The following is a 21605-nucleotide window of genomic DNA, read 5'->3' on the forward strand; positions in this document are numbered from 1 at the left end:
GAATATAGGCACTGTGCTGCACAGCAGAGCTCTAGGACTTATTCTGCTTGTTTAATTGAAACTTTGTATCTTTTGTCTAATACCTCCCCATATTAGACTTAGACCTCTTCAATCACGAGTGGTATCTGGACTTGGGGATAACCTCATAGTCCTATTGAAAGTCATAGCACTTTTTAAAGTCTTTTTAAAGCCCTGCCTAAGCAAGGCCTCAAAAAATTTGGTTACCAATTCACAGTTGTTGCTCTCCATGGAAACCTTTAGTAAAAGGCGAAAGATTTATGCGTTCTGAAGAGAAACCAGAGCATGAAAGTTATAGCTTTATCTTCTACAGGGGTAATTGTGCATAGCGGGCTAAGTCGTTAGTCTTTCATTTATATAAAATTAGAGAAGTTGGAAGGCTACATTTCTATTCAAAAAGCCGACTTTTTAGAACACCAACTGATTTTGCAGTGGCTGAGAAATAAACTGATGTAAACACAAACACTGAAAATATGAATTAACAGCAGAGCAAGGGCTTTTTAAAGCAGAGAGAGTTGATAAGTAAGTTGCATGGAACAGTAGTGCCTACGGGGCATTTCAATTTCTAAAGCTCAGGGTAGGCAGGGTGTTCAGATCCCTGAACATATCCAGTTATGCAATGCAAAGTGCTGGAGGAACCTGTATTCAACCCAGAGTCAGCAGTGTAAGTGCTACAACTTCTCACTGAATTTTTTATGTTTCAGGTTACTTTGTTGTTGATCACATTTTTAGAGACATCAATTCACTTATCCATTTTTAATTTATTTATTATAGAATCCAGGAATGAGAAATGACCATGGCCTATTTGGGCTAACAGAAGCACACATGAAGTGAGATTTTTCCAGCATCATGCACTGAGCTATATACCACCCTCACATCATCTCACTGAATCCTTACATCATCCATTTGATGTGGGTATCATTATCTTCACTCTACAAAGGAGAAAACTGAGGCTTAAATAAGTGGGGGAACTTGCTCGAGGTCACTTAGCAAATAAGTTGTACAGCCAGGATTTGAATCTAAGGAGGGCCCTCATAGCCAGTTGGTACATTTTTATATGGACAATTTGTAATGCTGTAGATCTATATAGTCCTTTTAGGTTTTTAAACTGGGGAATGCCTTGATGAAATGGATTGAAGGCAGAGCTGTCTGGTAGCATTATACAGGATTCACAGGGATAGGAAAAACTGGAGTGCAGAGAGATGGGGTAGAAGGTTGTGGCAGCAATCCAGGCACTAGAGATGAGTGACCAGAGGTTGGAACTAGAAAACCTGGTGCTAGTCTTGTTTCTGCCATGCTGCTGCTGCTGGGGAACCTCAGGCAAGTTACAGCCACATCCCTGAAGCTTTGTTACTCCTCCCTAAAATAAGTTGACAAATTGAGACTAGAAAACCTTTCAAACTCCAAAATTGTGCCTGATGCCTTTAAATTTTAATGCATTCTCAAGATTTAGATATGAAGACCCTAAATATCATCCTGAATCCGGAAGAGAATTCAGATGTAATAATTCTCAACATCATCTTCTTCTCAAAGTACAAAGGAATAGAATTGGCTTTGCTTTCTAAACTAGATTATATTGAGACAAGCCAATCATTTCTGCATCATATTGTTTTCTTTGTTTAAGAAAATGATTTGGGTATTGCTACTGCAGCAGTGGTTGATGATATTAAAATCAAATAAGAATATTACTCTTGAAACAAATGAAATGATTTAAACCTCTCTTTCTAAGAAATCTTACGAAAATATACCTAGGAGGCACACATTATGTTGTCATCAAATTAATTTGTTTCCTAAGCTCAAATTTAATTTAAAATGAGATATTTCTTCAACTGGTTCAATCAAAAGACTGTAAAGTGATTTTAGATAGAGAACACAGGAAATACAGGATAATAATATTGGTACAAATAATGGGCAAAATAGTTCTGTTGTTTGCGATGCTTCTAGAAACTATTTTTAATGACTTCCTGATGAATTGGCTCAGGTTCATCTCTCGCTCACATCTGCAAACTTTTCTCCATCCTCATCATGCCTTATAACAAATCCATCTCCAAGACTCCTGTGTTCTTGGTCTCAGCGTTTCTCAGGACTGATGCATTCTCATCCTTACAGACATGGGGTTAGGGTTTCTCCTTAGCATGACCTACGGGGCAAAGGCCTCTTCCGGAAATAAAGCTTTCATCAAGCCAGTTCTGTTAAAACCTTCAGGGATCCAATGCTTCTAGGATGAAATCTAAACACCACAGTTGAGGTCCCCACTGCTTTAGTCTGGCAAATGCATTAGCTTTCTTTACAGACTTTAATCCTCCAGATCTGAGAATTGGCTACTTGGAATGCTTTGCCTTTTTTCTCTGCCAACTCGTGGCCATCACCTCTTTCAAGCCTGTCTTGAAATTCACTTCCTTCCGGATGTTTTCCTTGTTTAGTAGCTACTTAGCAAATATACAACTCCTGTTTTTGAGCTTTTAATCACATTAAGTGCTTTTAAGATAAATTATCCAAGTCTGGGGATAAACAATTTACAGAGATTTTTATTTTTTAAGAAACCACCCAGAGTGATTTTACTTTGTGTGAGAGAGCACTCCAATTCTTAGCTGTCTGCCTTTTCTCAGGGAATCTACACTACAATCACAGCAAAATAACTCTTTATGGTGACCTCTAGCGGGCACGAGACAATCCTACAAAATTTTGAAAAGAAGAGGGCAAAGTAAAATCCTTCCCAGTAACCAGCCAGGTTACTCTGCTGTCAGACGGCCGCATCTCACCCCATTCCACCATTATTATTTTTTTCCAGTATTTGTTTTGCATCTAACACAGTAGGCCTTACAACTCACCTGCTTCGCCTCTGGCGGGCTGGGCTGCCGGTGTCGGATGCCGTGTGAATTGCACTAGCAGTTTAAAATAATCCCTGCCAGGTGGAACCCACTCCCTGGGAATCGGCAAGAGCGCGGGGTAGTTCGCTCTGCGGAGACTTAAGCGTCTCTTCATGCTCCCAAAGCCGGTGCTGCAGCCAGGTCCGGTGTATGGGGGAAATCAAGACATTTTATAAAGGAGGGTGCAAACGAAGGCAACCAGAAATTCTATTTTTGCCAGTGGTAAGGCGAGTCTCCTCAGACTTTCACCCCACTCTCTGGGAAGAGTCACGCGAGGGTCCAGGCGCGCTGCGCTGCACGTAGGCGCCCCCTCAGGACCGGAGCCCCAGAACGCGGGGGCCGGGGTGTGTGGCCGCCTTCGGAGCACGCGGTACGTGGGTCGCCCCGCGCGGGGAGAGGAAGAGCAAAGTCGCCAGCAAAAGCAGTGGCTGGGATGCCTTCTCTGAGAAATCCTTTAGAGCGGTCTCAGAAACCGAGCTGGGCTCTGGAGAGTTTCTGGAAAAAGCTCTCCAAACGCCGTCTGTCCCCGCCCCTCAAACCCCGCACCCGTCCTCACAAGGCTTTTAACAAGGGCTGTTAAGAGGGCCTCCGGGGCTGTCCAAGTCATCCCGATGGCCCGGGGTGGGACGCAGGAGCAGGCATCCCGGCCGCGGGGCTTGGCTCCCCGCTCCACCCGGGGCTCCCCACTCCTCGCTTCTCCGGCCGGCGGACCCCTCCCGGCCACTGAGAGCGGGAGCAGAGGGGGCACGGCGTCACGAGGCAGGGGAGCCCGAGGTCCAGGGCGGGGCGCCGGGGAATCCCAGCCCGAGCGAGTCGGGGAGGTGCGGGCGCGGGCGGGAAGAGGAGGGCGGTGCGCAGGGGGAGGTGAGCGGAGCCGAGCGGAGCCTGCAGGCGAGGAGGAGGACGGCGAGAGAGGCCCCGCCCCCGCCTCTCCGAGCCGGCTCCTCACCGCCTCCGAACCCGCTCACTTTGCCTCTTGCCTCTGGACGGCGGCGGGCGGCTGCCGGATCCGCGGCCGGAGGGAGCGCGGGAGAAGGGGAGACATCCCGCATCGGCGCCTCCTCTTGGCGCCTGCACCCCCTCAAGGGGTCGGCGCCGCCGCCTTGGAGAGGGCACCCCGGCCTCGGAGGGGGCATCCCCCGGGCGCGAGGGGCGGCGGCGCGGACACAGCCTTGTTCCCTGCCAGTGGGGAGCAGCGCTGGCGCCGAAGGGGACTCCCCAGCCACCTGCAGGTACCGCCGCGCGGAGGGCGCGTCGCTACCAGCGACGCCGGGCTGCCGAAGAGACTAGAGCCGAAGGGCTCCCGGGCCAGCGAAGGGCAGGAGCGGAGTCCCCAGGGAGAGCGGGCTCCGACGGCGCGCTCCCCCGTCGGCCAAAGGCAGGCAGGCCCTGCGTGGCGGCCGGGGGCCGGCGGCGGGGCCCTCGGGCCGAGGGGCCCCGGGTTGCCTAGCCATGACCTTCGGGCGCAGCGGGGCGGCCTCGGTGGTGCTGAATGTGGGCGGCGCCCGGTACTCCCTGTCCCGGGAGCTGCTGAAGGACTTCCCGCTGCGCCGCGTGAGCCGGCTGCACGGCTGCCGCTCGGAGCGCGACGTGCTCGAGGTGTGCGACGACTACGACCGCGAGCGAAACGAGTACTTCTTCGACCGGCACTCGGAGGCCTTCGGCTTCATCCTGCTCTACGTGCGCGGCCACGGCAAGCTGCGCTTCGCGCCGCGGATGTGCGAGCTCTCCTTCTACAACGAGATGATCTATTGGGGCCTGGAGGGCGCGCACCTCGAGTACTGCTGCCAGCGCCGCCTCGACGACCGCATGTCCGACACCTACACCTTCTACTCGGCAGACGAGCCAGGCGTGCTGGGCCGCGACGAGGCGCGACCTGGCGGGGCCGAGGCAGCTCCCTCCAGGCGCTGGCTGGAGCGGATGCGGCGGACCTTCGAAGAGCCCACGTCGTCGCTGGCCGCGCAGATCCTGGCCAGCGTGTCGGTGGTGTTCGTGATAGTGTCCATGGTAGTGCTGTGCGCCAGCACGCTGCCAGACTGGCGCGCGGCGGCTGCAGACAACCGCAGCCTGGATGACCGGAGCAGGTACTCCGCCGTCCCTGGGAGGGAGCCCTCCGGGTAGGACGCATTACTTCTCTGCCCGTGCCGTCCGTCCTGTCGCGTCTGTCAGTGCCGTTCGTCCGTCCCGTCTCCGTCCTGTCTGCCCCCCGCCGGCCGAGCCAGGCTGCATTCGGGACCCAGTGAGGCCCCAGGCGCGGCCAACTACGGGCGGGTTGGTCCCCACTACCACCCCTATTTCCCGGGCACGAGCCGTGTCTGGCCCGTACATTCGGCGTGCCTCCTGAGGGCGAAATCCCCAGGAATGAGGATGGGCGGGTAGAGATAGACAAACTTCCCATCTTTGTAGTTTACTTTTGAGCCAATAGCAACTTGTTCATTAATTTTTCCAAACTTATGTTGTTAGTATTCAATTATTAATCTCGAGCTAAGCACAGTTTGAATTATTTGCCAATTTTTGGTGGTGTTTGAAAAGATGAATTCTTGTTACGGTGAAATGTGGTCTGCTATTCACTGCCCACACATTCTGTATGCTCTGCCGCCGGCATAATGTGTGCTGTAATGGAATTGTTATATTATAAAGGAGGTAAATTTAACGATAGACTCTAAATAATGGATGTCTGTGCCCTTTTCTCTTTTCTTTTCTAACAAAGTGTGGAGTTAGCAAAGCTGCTTCTGTCCACCATTTGGTACCAAAGATTCACACTGTGACTTTCACAGGGTCCTTAATATGGGAAAGGAAAAACCGTTTACCTTGGGAGAGGAGAAAAATCTAAATTGTCCTCAGTCCAGGAGTATTTGGGTAGTTTATGGGTTTTTTTTTTTTTTCACTTTACTAGGATGAAAGGAAAATATTTCAATCTTTTCTGAGATCGTGTTACCTTTTCAATGGTGGTAACACTTTTCTGTTTTTAGTAGAAGTGAGCATATTTTGTTGGAGGATTAAGCAGACTAAAATTGGACTTTCAAGGGAGACAGCCTTTTGAGGCACAAAACCCAAATTGTATATTTTATTTTATCTGATTACTGTTTTAAGATCCTCCTTCCATTCACTTTTTAAATTTAAGATCATGCCTTGTTATCTTTTCCTGGCAGGCATGTGTATGTTAGGAATGGTGCTATGTGTCTTGATATTGCAGTGGATTACTTCCACATAATACTCTTCCTGTAGGGAGTAAAGATTTTTGTATAAATCTGAGAAGTAAATAAAATTGTCTAGTACCACACCGAGTGTATTACTGGTATGCCTTCTTGGCTTGAAATCCAGGATACATGCTTTGAAAGGAAATTCATTAGGAAACATTTTCTTTAGTGTGTTAGGTTCTAACTGTTTTGAATTTACAGATAAGAATTACTTATTTGGCACTCCAACAATACAGTGAAATTCATTTATTTACCTAAGTACATAAGTGCCCTTGATTTTTTTTTTTTTTTAATTTTTAAGAGGGCTGTAGGAAAATGAGCCATAAATGACTGGCTTTGAAATGATTCACTAGTAACTGTAGAAGTCTGAGGTTAGTAAAGTCTTGAGTTATATTAACAAAGGAAATAGGGGAATTGAATTATTAGTACAGATATTGAGGAAGTTGACTAAACCAACACATGAGTAAAAACAGTGAAATATCTGAAATATAATTTTGCGGGGAGGAGGGGAGTCTGGAGATCACTAATGTACATCATCTGGAGAGAAATGAGAGCGATAAATAGTAATTTTAGGGAGGGAGAGAAACAGACGAAACCAAAAAGGGAAGTGACAGAGATGGAAAAGAGGGAGACTGCAAAAGAAGCGAAGAAAGAAGATAAGAGTGATGCTTATTTGTGTATATGTATTTTATGTATGTGTATAATTATTCAAGTCGGAGCTGTTTCCTGGATACCCAGATATTTCAGGCAAAAGCATGTTTTTCTTGGCTTAATGGCCCAGTTTTTAAGCTACTCTATGAATGTAGGTATATGGAAACCAGTATCTGCAGTCCCACACAGATAAACTGAAGGATGGCTGAATGACCGAGGATGCTGCACATTACAGAGGAAGCCCCAGTGAGAGGCCCTTAAGCTGGCACTTTAAGTATAATTGCTTTGCTGCTTGTGGTTGCTGAAATTAGTCTTTCCAAAACATCTTTCTGATTATTTGACCATATTTGGCAGCTATGAAATAAAGCCAAAACTTCTTTTTTGGCTGTCAAGGCTCTTTGTAGTTTAACCACAACCTGCTGTTTTTGACTTATCTGCTCATAATTTGCAAGCATCTTTTGAGTATCTGCTATGTTCAAGGCATGGCAAGTGTTCCAAATGTGGTAACTTTTTATTGTAAAGTTGGTATCAAGTTGGTGATATAGAAATCAGAGGCACAATTGATCTCTGAGAGTTGAGTTGTTCTGAGAAGGCCTTCAAGGTAGGAGAGGATGGAAACAAACCATGGTTGGAAGGTTGCAGAGGGTGTGCACTGCCCAATACTGGCAGAGGATATCATTTATATAAACTATTTTAATGCAACCTGCACAACCATGTGTGCCCTGCCTACGAACAAAATAAGGAGGCTTTTCCAGGTAAAAGGAACACTATGGGCATAGTCATGAAACTTGTATTTTATATTTATGGAGTGTGAGTCCAGTGATGGAGTGCGAGGTAGATAGAGAGCTGATGATATAATAGAAGGCCCTGGATTTGAGGGAGAATAATTTTATTTTGCACGCAGTGGCTAGCCATTAGCTGGTTTGTGGGGTTTGGGGTGAGTGGGTTATGCATATAAAGTAACGCATGTGGTAAGTGTGTACCCTGAATTGGAGAGGGGGGAGATTAGACACAGGAGGATGAGTTTGGAGATCTTTGCAGAGGGAGGGGATGAGAGCTTGGATTGCTCTGTGGTGGTGAGAATAGAGAAGAAATGACAACTCTGGGAAATACTAGGAAGAATCAAAATTAATCCAGAGCATTGGCGGGTACAGGCATTAGGGGTGATTTACATGGACTTCCAGGAGATAGGAGTCCTGCCTACCATCTGCAGCCTCCATTCGTCCAGCCTGGTCTACTCACTTGTTCTTGAACCGCCCTAACGTCCCTACTGTGCAATCCCTAGCATACTGAAATTGGATCATTCGTCAGCCCAGCTCAGATTCTGTTCTCTCTTGAAGCCTTTACTGACTTCCCTAGTAGATGTGATGTTTCCTCCTGAACTTCTTGAGGGATTGCTCATTTGGCATCTGTAATATTCTTCTTAGCACAGTAGTTATTTTTTCATATAAACATGTCCTGGCTCCTAAGCTAGATCAGATGCAAAGCCCTAGAAGGCAGGTAAATTTTCCTATATTGTTTATAATCACAGCATCTTTTAGAAAAAAGATTATTAAGTACAATAAGTATCTATTGTTTATATTACATTTCAAAACATAACCTGCCAAAAATATATCTTCTATGCATAGTTTGAAAAGCTGTTTAGGGTAAGGCATTGGGGCTTCAGGTGCCAAAACTCTCAGTTGAAACAGACAGAAAAAAACAATTATTTATCGAGAACTTACTATACAAAAGGAATAAAGATAAGAGTATGGTTTCTTTTTTTTTTTTCCTTTAGGTCAGGAAGAAAAGTTTCTTTTTATTAGCTTTTGAAATTTTGGACTAGCGCACACTCTGAAGTTTGGAAAAAGTCTTCTAAATTGATAATTTTAAAACTTTTTGTGGGCCAGGCGAGGTGGCTCATGCCTGTCATCCTAGCACTCTGAGTGGATCGTTTGAGCTCAGGAGTTCGAGACCAGCCTGAGCAAGAGCAAGACCCCCTTCTCTACTAAAAAAACAGAAAGAAATTAGCTGGACAACTAAAAATATATATAGAAAAAGTTAGTCAGGCATGGTGGCGTATGCCTGTAGTCCCAGCTACTCAGGAGGCTGAGGCAGGAGGATTGCTTGAGCCCAGGAGTTTGAGGTTGCTGTAAGATATAGGCTGACGCCACGGCACTCTAGTCTGGGCAACAGAGTGAGACTCTGTCTCAAAAAAAAAACAAAAACAAAAAAAAACAACTTTTTGTGTATGGGGATGATCCTTTTTAATTGATTTGTTTTGGATGGCTAATAATCATACCAATAATAGTTCAAAATTCAAGAGCTACAAAGGTAAGCCATTCTCCATTACCCATCCATTCAGTTCTTTTTCCTAGATTTAACCAGTTGCTAGTTTTTTGTCATTTCAGAGAGATTTTATATATTTGCAAGCACATCATATATATTTACAAAAAGCAAAAAAAGTGTAATACATATACCACCCTGAAACTTGCTTTTTTTTTCTTTTCTTTTCTTTTCTTTTTTTTTTTTTTTTTTTAAGAGATGGGGACTTCCTTTGTTGCCCAGGCTAGAGTGTAGTGGCACAATCATAGCTCACTGCAGCCTTGACCTCCTGGGCTCAAGTGATCCTCCTGCCTCATCTTCTGAAATAGCTGGGACTACAGGTGTGCATCAGCACAGTGGGCTCCCGAAACTTGTTAACTAGCCAATGTGTTGTGGAGATCGTTCCATGTAAGTCTATAAAGAGCTGCTTTTATGCAGCTGCATAGTATTCTACTGTATAGATTTCCCATAATTGCTGGACATTTGTGCTTTTAGTATTTTGCTTTTGTGCAAGTATATCCATAGACTACATTCCTGAAAGTTAAATCAAAGCGCATATTTGTAATTTTCGCAAAATAATTCCAAATTGCTCTCCCAAAAGATTGTATTGTATCTTTTTTTTTCTTTTTTGAGACAGAGTCTTACTCTGTTTCCCGGGCTAGAGTGAGTGCTTGACGTCAGCCTAGCTCACAGCAACCTCAAACTCCTGGGCTCAGGCAATCCTCCTGCCTCAGCCTCCTGAGGAGCTGGGACTACAGGCTTGTGCCACCACACCGGCTTTTTGTTTCTATTTTTAGTTGCCCCACTAAGTTTTTCTACTTTTAGTAGAGACAGCGTTTCACTCTTGCTCAGGCTAGTCTGGAACTCCTGACCTTGAACAATCCTCCTGCCTCGGCCTCCCAGAGTGCTAGGATTACAGGCGCGAGCCACCTTGCCCGGCCTGTATCGTATCAATTTATACTTCCACCAACAATGTACCAGAGAGCATGTTTCTTCATACTCTGCAAAGTGTTTGGTCTTTACCATGCTGAGAGGTGAAAAATGGTATCTACTATTAATTTGTTTTGTCTTATTTTGAGCAAGATTTTGCATGTTTACATATACTGAGGAGTCATACACCTTATTTTTTTGTGAGATTTTTATAGCTTTTTCTCATTCTGCCAATGACTTTCTCAGTTTGAAGGTTTTTTTTAAATTAAGAAATTAACCGTCTAGGGCCACCCTGAACACACCCGATCTTGTCTGATCTCGGAAGCTAAGCAGGGTCGGGCCCGGTTAGTACTTAGACGGGAGAAATTAGTCTTCTGTTTATGATATAAGTTGTAAATACTTTGTTCTCTAATTTAGCTCCATGCTCAGTTTGGCAGCACTTAGACTAAAAATGGGAATGATCTAGAGAAGATAAGCATAAAAAAAAAAAAAGAAAACAATAATTTAGGCTGGGTACAATGGCTCACACCTATAATCCCAGCACTTTGGGAGGCCGAGGTGGGAGGATCACTTGAGGCTAGGAGTTCGGGACCAGCCTGGGGAACATAGCGAGACCTCTTCTCTACAAAAAATTTAAAAATTAGCTGGGTGTAGTGGTACATACTTGTAGTTCCAACTACTCAGGAGGCTGAGGGAAGAGGGTCTCTTGAGCCTGGGCGTTCAAGGCTACAGTGAGCTGTGATTATATGAACTGCACTCTTGCCTGAAGGACAGAGCAAGATTCTGTTAAAAAAAATTTAAGACCTCATTAAAAGAAAACCACAATTGCCTGGACCATAGTAGCTTACTCTTATTATCTATTTATTGAGAAAAAATGCTTAATGATTAAAAAATAATCATGAGGCTGGGTGCAGTGGCTCACACCTGTAATCCTAGCACTTTGGGAGGCCTGAGTGAGAGGGAGACCCTGTCAATACAAGAAAGTAGAAAAATTAGCCAGGTGTGGTTGCACATGCCTATCGTCCCAGCTACTCGGGAGGCTGAGGTAAGAAGATCACTTGAGTTGAGGAGTTTGAGGTTGCTGTGAGCTATGATGAGGCCACTCACTCCAGCCTGGGCAACAGAGTGAGACCCTGTCTCAAAAAAAAAAAAAAAAAAAAAAAATCATGAAGTTTAACCATTCATTAACTGTTGCTCCGGTGATCGTGCTGGGCACTATGCCAGGCACTGCAGGTATAGCAGTACAGAAGAAGGGTTCCTGCCCTCATGGAGCCAGCCAGCTAGTGGTGATAGTGGATGGGGAGACAGCACAGTAAGCAAATACAGAAGAATTTTAGATTGTGAAGGGTAACATGAGTTGAGTCCTGAGTGTGAGAAAGAGCCATCCTTGGGCAGAGGGAGGGAAGGGTGTTCTGGGAAGAAGGAGCAGCAAATGCAAAGATGCCGTTGAGGTGGCAATGGGCTTGTCTTGCCTACAGAACAGGAGGAAGGCCCATGTGGGCTAGAATTTAGTCCAAGGGCAGGAGTTGGTTGATGGGGCTGGAGGGGAGCATGGCGTATCAGGCAGGGCCTACGTGCCATGGGAAGGAGTTTGGCTTTCTTCCAGGTGTGACAGGGACGTCTTTGGAAGGTTTTAAGCAGAGGAAAGATATGATCTGATGTGTTTTTAAAAAACACCGCTGACCACTGGGTGGAGAATGGATGGAGAGGTCAATGGCAGATGGAAGACCCAGCAGGTGAGAGCATGTGGGGCTGGATCTGGGAGAGTAGCAGTGGATTCAGGTGAATTATGTGGATTTTTGTTATGTTATTAGTGCCAGCTCATCGGCCAGGACTGGGAAAGTATGTGAGATACTATTTATTGAGTGAAGCCTTGGTAGGGCCCACAGGTATCGGGGTCCCTCTTGCTTGACCGCTGTGGCCCACGCGTAGTGAGCTGTGAATCCAGTTCTTTGCTACAGGATCTGCTTCCGATTTGGGGTATTGTGGCAAGGAGACTCCGGAAGAGGGATCTCCAGAGGTTTGTTGGGAGAGGGATCATAAACTATTTTTCTTACTGAAAACTGGAACCATCTCATTGAGAGGACTATCTCATCTGTTAAAGATCTTGAATGAACACATTCCCAACCTGCCTTGACAAACAATTCATGTAACTTAGAATGGTGATGTCCTTTTTTTTTTTTTTTCTTTAGGCTTAAAATGACAGAAATTTATTTTCTCGCAGTTCTGGAGACCAGAAGCATGAAATCAAGTAAGAACTCCGCAGGGCCAAGTTCTCTTCCCGCTTCTGGTGGCTCGAGGTGTTCCTTGGCTTGGGGATCTAGTTTCTGCCTCCATCTTTGCACGGGTCTTCACATGGCCTTCTCTCCTGTGTCTGTAGGTGTTCTTTTCTGATTCTTAGAAGGACACTCTCACTGGATTTAGGGACTACCTTGTAGCCTTAAGGAGGTTGTTGGATATCTCTGAACTCAGTTATCCTGGGGATTAATTGCCATCGCTGCTGTGAAGATGCCTCCTTATATGCTGTCACATGTAATCTTCATACAATTTGAGCGTGTATTCCATTCAGATAGCAAGGTGGGGGTTGTAGGGTACCAGTGTGGTTTTAGAGTCCCAGAATGGTGAAGTTCTTAATATTTTATCTGTAATCCTAGCACTTTGGGAAGTCAAGGAGGGAGGATTGCTTGAGGCCAGGAGTTTTGAGAACAGCCTGGGCAACACAGCGAGACCCTGTCTCCACACACACAAAAATAATAAATTAGCTGGGTTTGGTGGTGCATGCCTGCAGTCCTAGCTACTTGGGAGGCTGAGGCAAGGGGATCGCTTGAGCCCAGGAGTTTAAGGTTACAGTGAGCTATGATGATGCCACTACATTCCCTCCTGGGTGACAGAACGAGACTCTGTCTCAAAAAAAAAAAAAAAAGGTAAACTAGATTTTTCAGGCAGTGTGCCTTCTAGTAACATGAGTATTATTTTGGCACTGCCAAGAACATTAGTGTTCTTTTTGGCATTTTAACATATAGTCATGTCATCTTTTAAAATACTAAGCTTTGCTGCCTATTTCATAAAAAGATGCTCCTTGCTAGTTGCCTTTGAGAACTTTTGAATTTTGAAAGACAGGTCAGATATAAAGTAGTTTTCCCTTTTATTTTTTGGTCCTTTGTTTCTGGACATTTTGTCCCCACAGTCAGTCTCAGCAAAAGTGTTCTCTGTTGAGTTTTAAATCTCTTTAGTATGCAAAGTCTTGTTATAATTTTGATCTGTTCTTTAGAAATTCTTTCTAAAAGATGCTTCATGTTGGGATTTTGATCTTTAATTTGTATTGCTTTGTATTGTGGTGGTGAGAATTTGAGGAGATTTAAAAATGTTTAAATTTCTTGTAGTGTTATTTTAAGCCTAAGTTAAAAAAATTAAATAATCAAAATGAAACACCAGGTGATAGAAATTTAAAAATCAATTGTATCATTTCTATTGCCTTTTAGTTCAATATTATAGAAATCCAATAGGTTTTTAAATACTTTAAAAATAAAAAGCAATATTTGAAACGAAGATGAAAGTCTTAGTGCTTTTACTCTACAGATAAGGTGGATATTTTCAGAAGTCGGTAATTAATAGATCTCTGATAGGATTGACTACAGCCCAGAACCTTAGTTTAATTCTGCTCTGTCACCGTGGACTGTTTCTTTTAATGTGTATGGGGTTCTTTTTTCTCTGCTGCCAATTTTAGAATTCAGTGGAAACTTTTTCTTGTCAATGCCTTTTCTCTAACCAAAGTGCTTTTTTTCTCTCTTTTGGTAAGCAAGTCATTTTCAACATTATTATTTTTGCTTTTTTTAAATTAAAACTTCCCTCAATGGAAAAAAGTGTTAAAAAGTTAACATGCTACTCTCTCCTCAGTCCCACTACCCAGTTTCTTGGTGTTCTTCTAGAAATTTTCCATGTACATATAAACATACACTCCCACATACATATATATAAACACATACATGCATATGTATGTACACATACATAGTTAGAGATTTTCTTTTTTGTTGTTTTTTTGAGACAGAGTCTCACTCTGTTGCCTGGGCTAGAGTGCCATGGCGTCAGCCTAGCTCACAGCAACCTCCAACTCCTGGGCTCAATTGATCCTCCTGCTTCAGCCTCTTAAATAGCTGGGACTACAGGCGCACCACCACGCCTGGCTAATTTTAAAATTTTTTTGTAGAGATGGGGTCTCACTCTTGCCCAGGCTGGTCTTGAACTCCTGGGCTTAGGCAGTCCTCTAGTCTTGGCTTCCCAAAGTGTTAGGATTACAGGCATAAGCCACCACACCTGGCTGAGATTTTCTTTTTTAAATATATAACTGGGATCGTTTTATAATCTTATTCAGCAATTTGCCTTTTTCAGTTAACAATACATCTTGAAGCTCTTCATAGCAGTTTATATAAATCTTATTCATTCTTTTTCTTTTTTCAAGATTAAAACCATTAAAAAAAGAATTAGAGATAGGGTCATGCTCTGACACCCAGGCTGGAGTGCAGTGGCACCATCATAGCTCACTGCAGTCTCGAACTCCTGGACTCATGTGATCCTCCTAGCTCAGCTTCCTGAGTAGCTAGGCCTATAGGCACATGCCAACACATCCAGTTGATCTTCTTCATTCTTTTTAATGTTTGTATAGTATTCCATTGTTTGGACAGGCCATAATTCATTTGATAAGTGTCTGTTCTGTAGATAATAGTAATGGCTGTAATAGCCAATATTTATTTAATATTTAATATACTAGTCAAGTTTTTAACATGTATTTTGTCATCCAAGTCTCATTACAGTCCTGTGAAGTAGTACTGTTATCCCCATCTTATGACTGAGATTTAGATAAGTTAACTAATGTGTCCAGACTCACACAATGGGTTTGTGGTGCCCTGGGTTCTGATTCTGGAGTCCCTCTTCTACTCTGCTAAGGAACGGTTAGTTTGACTCTAGTTTTTCAAAAATGCAAACAGTGGTGCAGAGCACAGTCTTTTTCATATATCTTTACAAATTGGAGTGGTGTATGCGTAGGTTAAATTCCAAAGTGAAAATAAGTTAAAAAGATTGTGCTCTAGGCCGGGCTCGGTGACTCATGCCTGTAATCCTAGCACTCTGGGAGGCTGAGGTGGGCGGATAGTTTGAGCTCAGGAGTTCGAGACCAGCCTGAGCAAGAGCAAGACCCTGGGTGTCTACTAAAAAATAGAAAGAAATTAACCGGACAACTAAAAATATATAGAAAAAATTAGCTGGTCATGGTGGCATATGCCTGTAGTCCTAGCTACTTGGGAGGCTGAGGCAGTAGGATTGCTTGAGCCCCAGGAGTTTGAGGTTGCTGTGAGCTAGGCTGACGCCATGGCACTCTAGCCCAGGCAACAGAGTGAGACTCTGTCTCAAAAAAAAAAAAAAAAAAAAAAGATTGTGCTGTAAACATTTTTTTGATAGCTGATGAGGATGTGTAGAGAGGGGAACCCAGGTATACTGTTGGTGAGAATGTAAATTAGTGCTACCACTACAGAGAACAGTGTGGAGGTTCCTCAAAAAACAAAACTGGAACCACTATATAAGACTCAGTAATCCCACTGCTGGATATATATCCAAAGGAGGGGAAATCAGTATATGGAAAAGATATCTGCACTCCTGTGTTTATTGCAGCACTATTCACAGTAGCCAGGATTTGGAGTCAACCTAAGTGTCCATCAATGGATGAATGAATAAAGAAATTGTGGTACATATAGACAATGGAATATTATAAAGCCACAAGAAAGAATGAAATCCTGCCATTTGAGACAACATGGGTGAAACTGGAGAAAATTATGTTAAGTGAAATAAGCCAAGCACAGAAAGATATCTCACATGTTCTCACTCACATGTGGGAACTAAATATTAAAAACAGTTGATCTCATGGAGACAGAGTAGAATGATGGTTACCAGAGGCAGGGAAGGGTAGTCTGGGGGTGGGGGATAAAGTGGGGATGGTTAATGGGTGCAAAAATAGAGTTAGTTAGACAGAATGAACAATATTTGATAGCACAACAAAGTGACTATAATCAACAATAAGTTAGGGTAAACTTTAAAATAACTAAAAGAGTGGAATTGGAATATTCCTAACACAAAGAAATGATAAATACCTTGAGGCGATGGATACCCTAGTTATCCTGATTTGATTAATTCACATTGTATGCCTGTATCAAAACATTACAGGTACCCTATAAAGATATACAACTATTATGTATCCATAATACTTAAAAATAAAAATAATTAAGTTTTTTTGATAGAGATTGCCAAATTTCCCCTAAAATATGAATGAAAGTCAGTACTATTCTTTATTAATATTAATAACCATCATCATAATAATGCAGTTTATAATGAATAGGATACTATGTTAATAATATTTTAATAGCAAAGACCTAGAAACAACACATTTTAAGAAATGTAACAGCTTTATTGAGATATAATTCATGTATCATAAACTATCAGTGGTTTTTAGTGTATTCACAGAGTTGTACAACCATCACCATCCATCGTGTTTTAAGCACCATGTTTTAATGGTGTGTTTGAAAGAGATAAAACGAGTTGGAAAACTGGAGCCCTTGAATGGCTAAGAAAGGGATCTAGACATTTTGGTTAAGCAGATGAATCAGACAAAGCAACATACAAAACATTTGTGTTTGAATTAATCAATTCATTCAGGAACTAGTGGGTTCTGTTGGAGTGTTGGGAATAGTTACATGCATTTAAATAATCCTCTTAGTCTGTGAGTAGCAGGAACTCCTTGGTTTTTGACTCTACTGGCAGAAGGAAGTATGTAATTGAGGCAGACATCTGACTTTTTCAGCCAATAAATGTCAAAAGGAAAAGTCTGTAGTGGGAAGAACCAGAACTCAGGGTCAGGAGACCTCAGCTGACAGTAGATAGTTAAATCACTACTCCACTCTGGGCCTGTGCTTTCGTCTGTTAAGTGGGGATATCTCACAGAAGGCTCAATTTGAGAGAATAAAGACTGAACCCTTAACTGGAAGCTAAACTTCCTTAGCTATTTTTCTCTGTCTTAGCCCCTTCTCACTGTCTATCTTGCCTTGAGTTTGCCTGGGAGTATGTCTTAGCTCCCTGTTAGTCTAGAAGTTCTTTGAAAATATAAATTCTGTGCTTTACAACATGTAGTTTAATACCTGGCACTTGGGTAAGGCACTCAGTGTAAATGAGTTTTGCATGTGAAAGAACCATACAAATATAACAGCATTTTTATTTTTTTTAAAGCCAGTCAAATTTAACAGTGGGAGTTTGTAGCATTTTCACTTTTGATAGAAGAGTGAGTATTTCTAAGTTTTCTTCAACCTATGAGTAGGTTATATTTTAAAAAATCAATTGTAAGTTGATTTTGTGGCTCCCTATGCATTTATTAAGTTCAACAATCATTTACTTAGTACTAACTATATATTTGGGACTGTTCTAAGTGTTGGGGATATAGCAGTGAAAGAAACAGAGAGTCCCTGCCTTCAAGAACCGTCTATTTTTTTTTTTTTTTTTTTTTGAGATGGAGTCTTGCTAGAATGCCATGGCATCAGCCTAGCTCACAGCAACCTCAAACTCTTGGCCGGGCGCATCAACTACTGCGCCCGGCCAAGAACCATCTATTTTAATAAACACAGCCGGGCGAGGTGGCTCAGGCCTATAATCCTAGCACTCTGGGAGGCTGAGGCGGGAGGATCACTCAAGGTCAGGAGTTCAAGACCAGCCTGAGCAAGAGCGAGACCCCGTCTCTACTAAAAATAGAAAGAAATGATCTGGACAGCTAAAAATATATAGAAAAAAAAAAAATTAGCTGGCATGGTGGCACATGCCGGTAGTCCCAGCTACTTGGGAGGCTGAGGCAGAAGGATTGCTTGAGCCCAGGTGTTTGAGGTTGCTGTGAGCTAGGCTGACGCCACAGCACTCTAGCCCGGGCAACAGAGCAAAACTCTGTCTCAAAATAAATAAATAAACACATATATAACAGTGTAGTCCTAGCCACTCGAGAGGCTGAGGTAGGAGGATCACCTGACCCCAGCACTTCAAGGCCAGCCTGGGCAACTTAGTGAGATCCCATCTCAAAGCCTCCTTTTCCCCACCCCCCACCAAAAAACAAAAAACAAAACAAAACAAAACAGATGGTGATAAGTGCTATGAAGAAATAAGGCAGGATCAGGGGTTTACAGGATAAGTGTGCACCATGGTCAGGAAAGGCCTCTCTGATAAGGTGATGTCTGAAGAAGGACCTGGAGGGATGCAGGTGGCCATCGGGAAGATACCTGGGTGAGGAAGTTCCAAGCATAGAGAACAGGAGTGCAAACCCTAGAGGTGGGTGTGTCTTTGGTCTATTGGAGAAACAGCAAGGAAGCTGAATGAAGTGAGATTGGTAGGGAATTGGGGGTGAAGGTGGGGATGTGTAGACTACAAAGATTTCATTTTGATTGTCTTCTTTTTAAAAAAGAAAATGGTGAGGACTTTGGATTTATATCTGAATGTGAGTCTTGAGCAGAACACATAATTTGGCTTAATTTTAAAAGATAACTGGCCCTAGTGTGGAGGATATAAAGTCCAAGGTGCAGGGGTGGAGCCAGCAAGGCCAGTTAGGACTGCTGTTAGAGATGCTGAGTGGTTTCCTCTGCTAGCTCCCAAAAGCCTCTAGATCTGGTTTCACTTCGATGCTAGGACTCCCTTGAGTCCTGGGCAGCTAAAGGTCGTGTTGGTCCAGGCTATGGTGGCAGGGTTTCCCTTTTCATTTTCTTGGTAAAGATATGGTCGTATTGCTCTGCATATTCAGTGCTTAATAAAAAAAAAAGATACTGTTGTATGAGCCAAGTTAGCCTCTGACATCATGGTATGACAAGAGTCCCTACCGATTCCCCACACCCCTTGTTGGTGGTCTGGAGCTGGGTGGGCAAACTATGGCCTGCAGACGAACCCAGGCCCACTGCCCATATTATATATGGCCCCTGAGCTAAGCTTTAAATGGTGAAAAAAAAAAATCAAAAGAAGAATAATATTTTGTGACTTATGAACATTATATGACATTCACATTTCAATGTCCATCAGTAAAGTTTTATTGGAACACAGCCATGCTTATTCTTTTACATATTATCTACAGCAGCTTTCCTGCTACTTTGGCAGAGTTGAGTAGTTGCAATAGAAACTGTATGGCCTGCAGAGCCTAAAACAGTTGTTTTCTGGCTCTTTACAAAAAATATTTGCCAATCCCTGTTTAGAATGGTGGTGTCTCCTGGGCCTGGACTCACACTTTACCACTGTCCAGCCGTGTGGCCACAGGGACATGCCTATTCTAAGCCTGAGCTTCCTCATCTGTAAAATAAGTTTCACAATAGTACCTGTGTTATTGGGTGGCTTCAAGGGTTGAGGATGGATGACTGATTCTTGTCTTCTAACCAGCCTGATGCCAGATGCTGCCCTTGGATCCCACTGAGGCCCACCCTAACTCACAGATTGCTCTCTTTTCCCAAAGTACTTCCCTTAGTCCGAACTTACTATTTAATCATGGTAGTTCTGGTGAAGCAGTGGCTTTTACTTCTATTTATGGTTGGTGTGGGAAATCAAGTATTCAGAAGCTAGGGACTATCTGTATTAATTTCAGAATGCTTAACCCCCCTTTATAACACTCTTCTATGCTGATGTTCATATCTGAAATCCACCCTGGAGAGCACCAGGACTCGCTGCTCGGAGTTGATTAAGAGATGGGAAGGTACCTCAGGTTTCCAGTGAGTAATTCATTCTTTTATCTGTGCTGGAGAAAGCGCCGTTAGTTTGGCTACCATTTACTCTGACTTGGTAAAAGGGAGGTGGATGGGTGATCAAAACTGTGATTCACGAGATAGGTCTTATAGATCTGAACATTCGAATTCCAAAATGCTCCAAATCTGAAATTTCTTTTTTTAAATGTTTTTCCTATCTCACTGCACAGTGACAAATCTGAAACTTTTCGAGCACAGAAAACGATGCTCAAAGGAAATGCTCATTGGAGCATTGTGGATTTTAGATGTTCAGATTTGGGATGCTCAACTGGTATAATGAAAATATTCCAAAATCTGAAAAAAATCCAAAATCCAAAACACTTCTGGTCCCAAGCATTTCTGATAAGGGATACTCGAACTGTATTAAGTCACAGACTGCCATTTTGATAAAATATTAAAAGTCTATGATTTTATGTGAAATAAAGTGGGAAGTGCATTACTTTTTTTTTTTTTTTTTAAGAGACAGGTTCTCACTTTGTCGCCCAGGCTGGAATGCAGTGGTGAGAGCATAGCTCACTGCAACCTTGACCTCTTTGGCTCAAGCAATGCTCCTACCTCGGCCTCCCTAGTAGAAGTAGCTAGTACTACAGGGGCATGCCACCACACCCAGCTAATTTTTGTCATTGTTTTAAAGATGGGTTCTCCCTGTGTTGCCCACACTGGAGTTGAACTCCTGGACTCAAGCAATCCTCCTGCCTCGGTCTCCCAAAGTTCTGGGATTACAGGCATGAGCCACCTCACCTGGTCAAAGTACATTTTAAAAAAGGAAGAAAGTTGTATGTATTAATATTTACTCAGTCATCCTTGAGGCATAACCAAGACACTCTTTGAACTCTTTGAAGCAGTAAGACTAGTCTGCATGTCATTTTGTGAGCACCACCTTTGCATTGTGCGTAATTCCTTGCGTGTGTGAGATGAGAGTGGCTGAAATAATGTTACGAAACTCCCCCTATATGCCCAGCAATGACATGAATTGACTTATTTATACAAAACCCTCTGAGGTTATTAGTATCTCAGATTACAGGTAAGGTGATAGAGAAGTCCAGTGACTGACTTAATGTGAGAGAGTTGAGAATCAGCCCCAGTCTGGTTCCTGAGCTTGTGTGCTTGGCTGAAACTCCATTGCTTTTTGTGTAGACAACAGCTCTATCTTTATAATGATATGCGGGGAACTTTGACTTGCATCTCAAGAACCAAATTAAGGACCAAATTGGATTTAATTGATACTTGTTACTTATGTCATTTAAGAACCAAGTAGATGAAAAATCAGAATTTTTCAGTCCTTAGAATGATAAAAATTAAGTTTTATTAGCTAACAGTACAATATACAATGGACTTTTAAAACAAATTTACCCTATTTCTGAATTAACCTGTATAATTTATTTAAATGTTGGTCCTAAGCCATTACATCAAATGCTTTGAGGATTTTTCTAAATATAAAAGACTGTTGAAAATAAAGCAAAATTTAAGCGTTTAAAAAAATGAAGAATTCCTTATGTCAATCAATATGTGTTTTCTTTGAATACAACTACCAAAAACTTAAGAAGCAGAACAAATCAATCTGTGAAATAAAAGAAACACATCCTTTTCAAAGATAGAAGAGGAAATTGTGCATAAAAATCATTATGAAGTCTTTCAGGCATGTAAAAAAGTATAGATTATAGTACAATGAACGATTACCTATGTACCCCCCCACCCTGTCCAGCTTAAGAAGTAAAACATTGGTCCGGCGCAGAAGTAAAACATTGGCTCACACCTGTAAACCAGCACTTTGGGAGGCCACGGCAGGAAGATTGCTTGAGGCCAAGAGTTCAAGACCAGGAAAACTTTGTTTC

At 43.0% G+C, this 21605-nt stretch overlaps 1 protein-coding gene and 1 non-coding gene across 3 annotated transcripts in view; one reads left to right on the forward strand and one right to left on the reverse strand.

Annotated features, from left to right (window-relative positions):
• Positions 1-188: 188 nt before the first annotated feature.
• Positions 189-305, reverse strand: LOC138400351 (U5 spliceosomal RNA). Its single transcript, XR_011236248.1, has one exon. It is a non-coding gene; the product is annotated as a U5 spliceosomal RNA (small nuclear RNA).
• A 4035-nt stretch (positions 306-4340) lies between these two features.
• The window catches only part of KCNG3 (potassium voltage-gated channel modifier subfamily G member 3), a 41818-nt gene continuing 24553 nt past the window's right edge, over positions 4341-21605 (forward strand). The window contains exon 1 of one of the 2 annotated variants that reach the window (XM_069495002.1): positions 4341-5005. In XM_069495002.1, the coding sequence (XP_069351103.1) occupies positions 4341-5005 (665 nt within the window). The remainder of the gene's footprint in view (positions 5006-21605) is intronic. The other variant, XM_069495003.1, reaches the window with a different exon arrangement.

Source organism: Eulemur rufifrons, chromosome 19 (assembly GCF_041146395.1).
Source record: "Eulemur rufifrons isolate Redbay chromosome 19, OSU_ERuf_1, whole genome shotgun sequence".
Classification (NCBI taxonomy): Eukaryota; Metazoa; Chordata; class Mammalia; order Primates; family Lemuridae; genus Eulemur; species Eulemur rufifrons.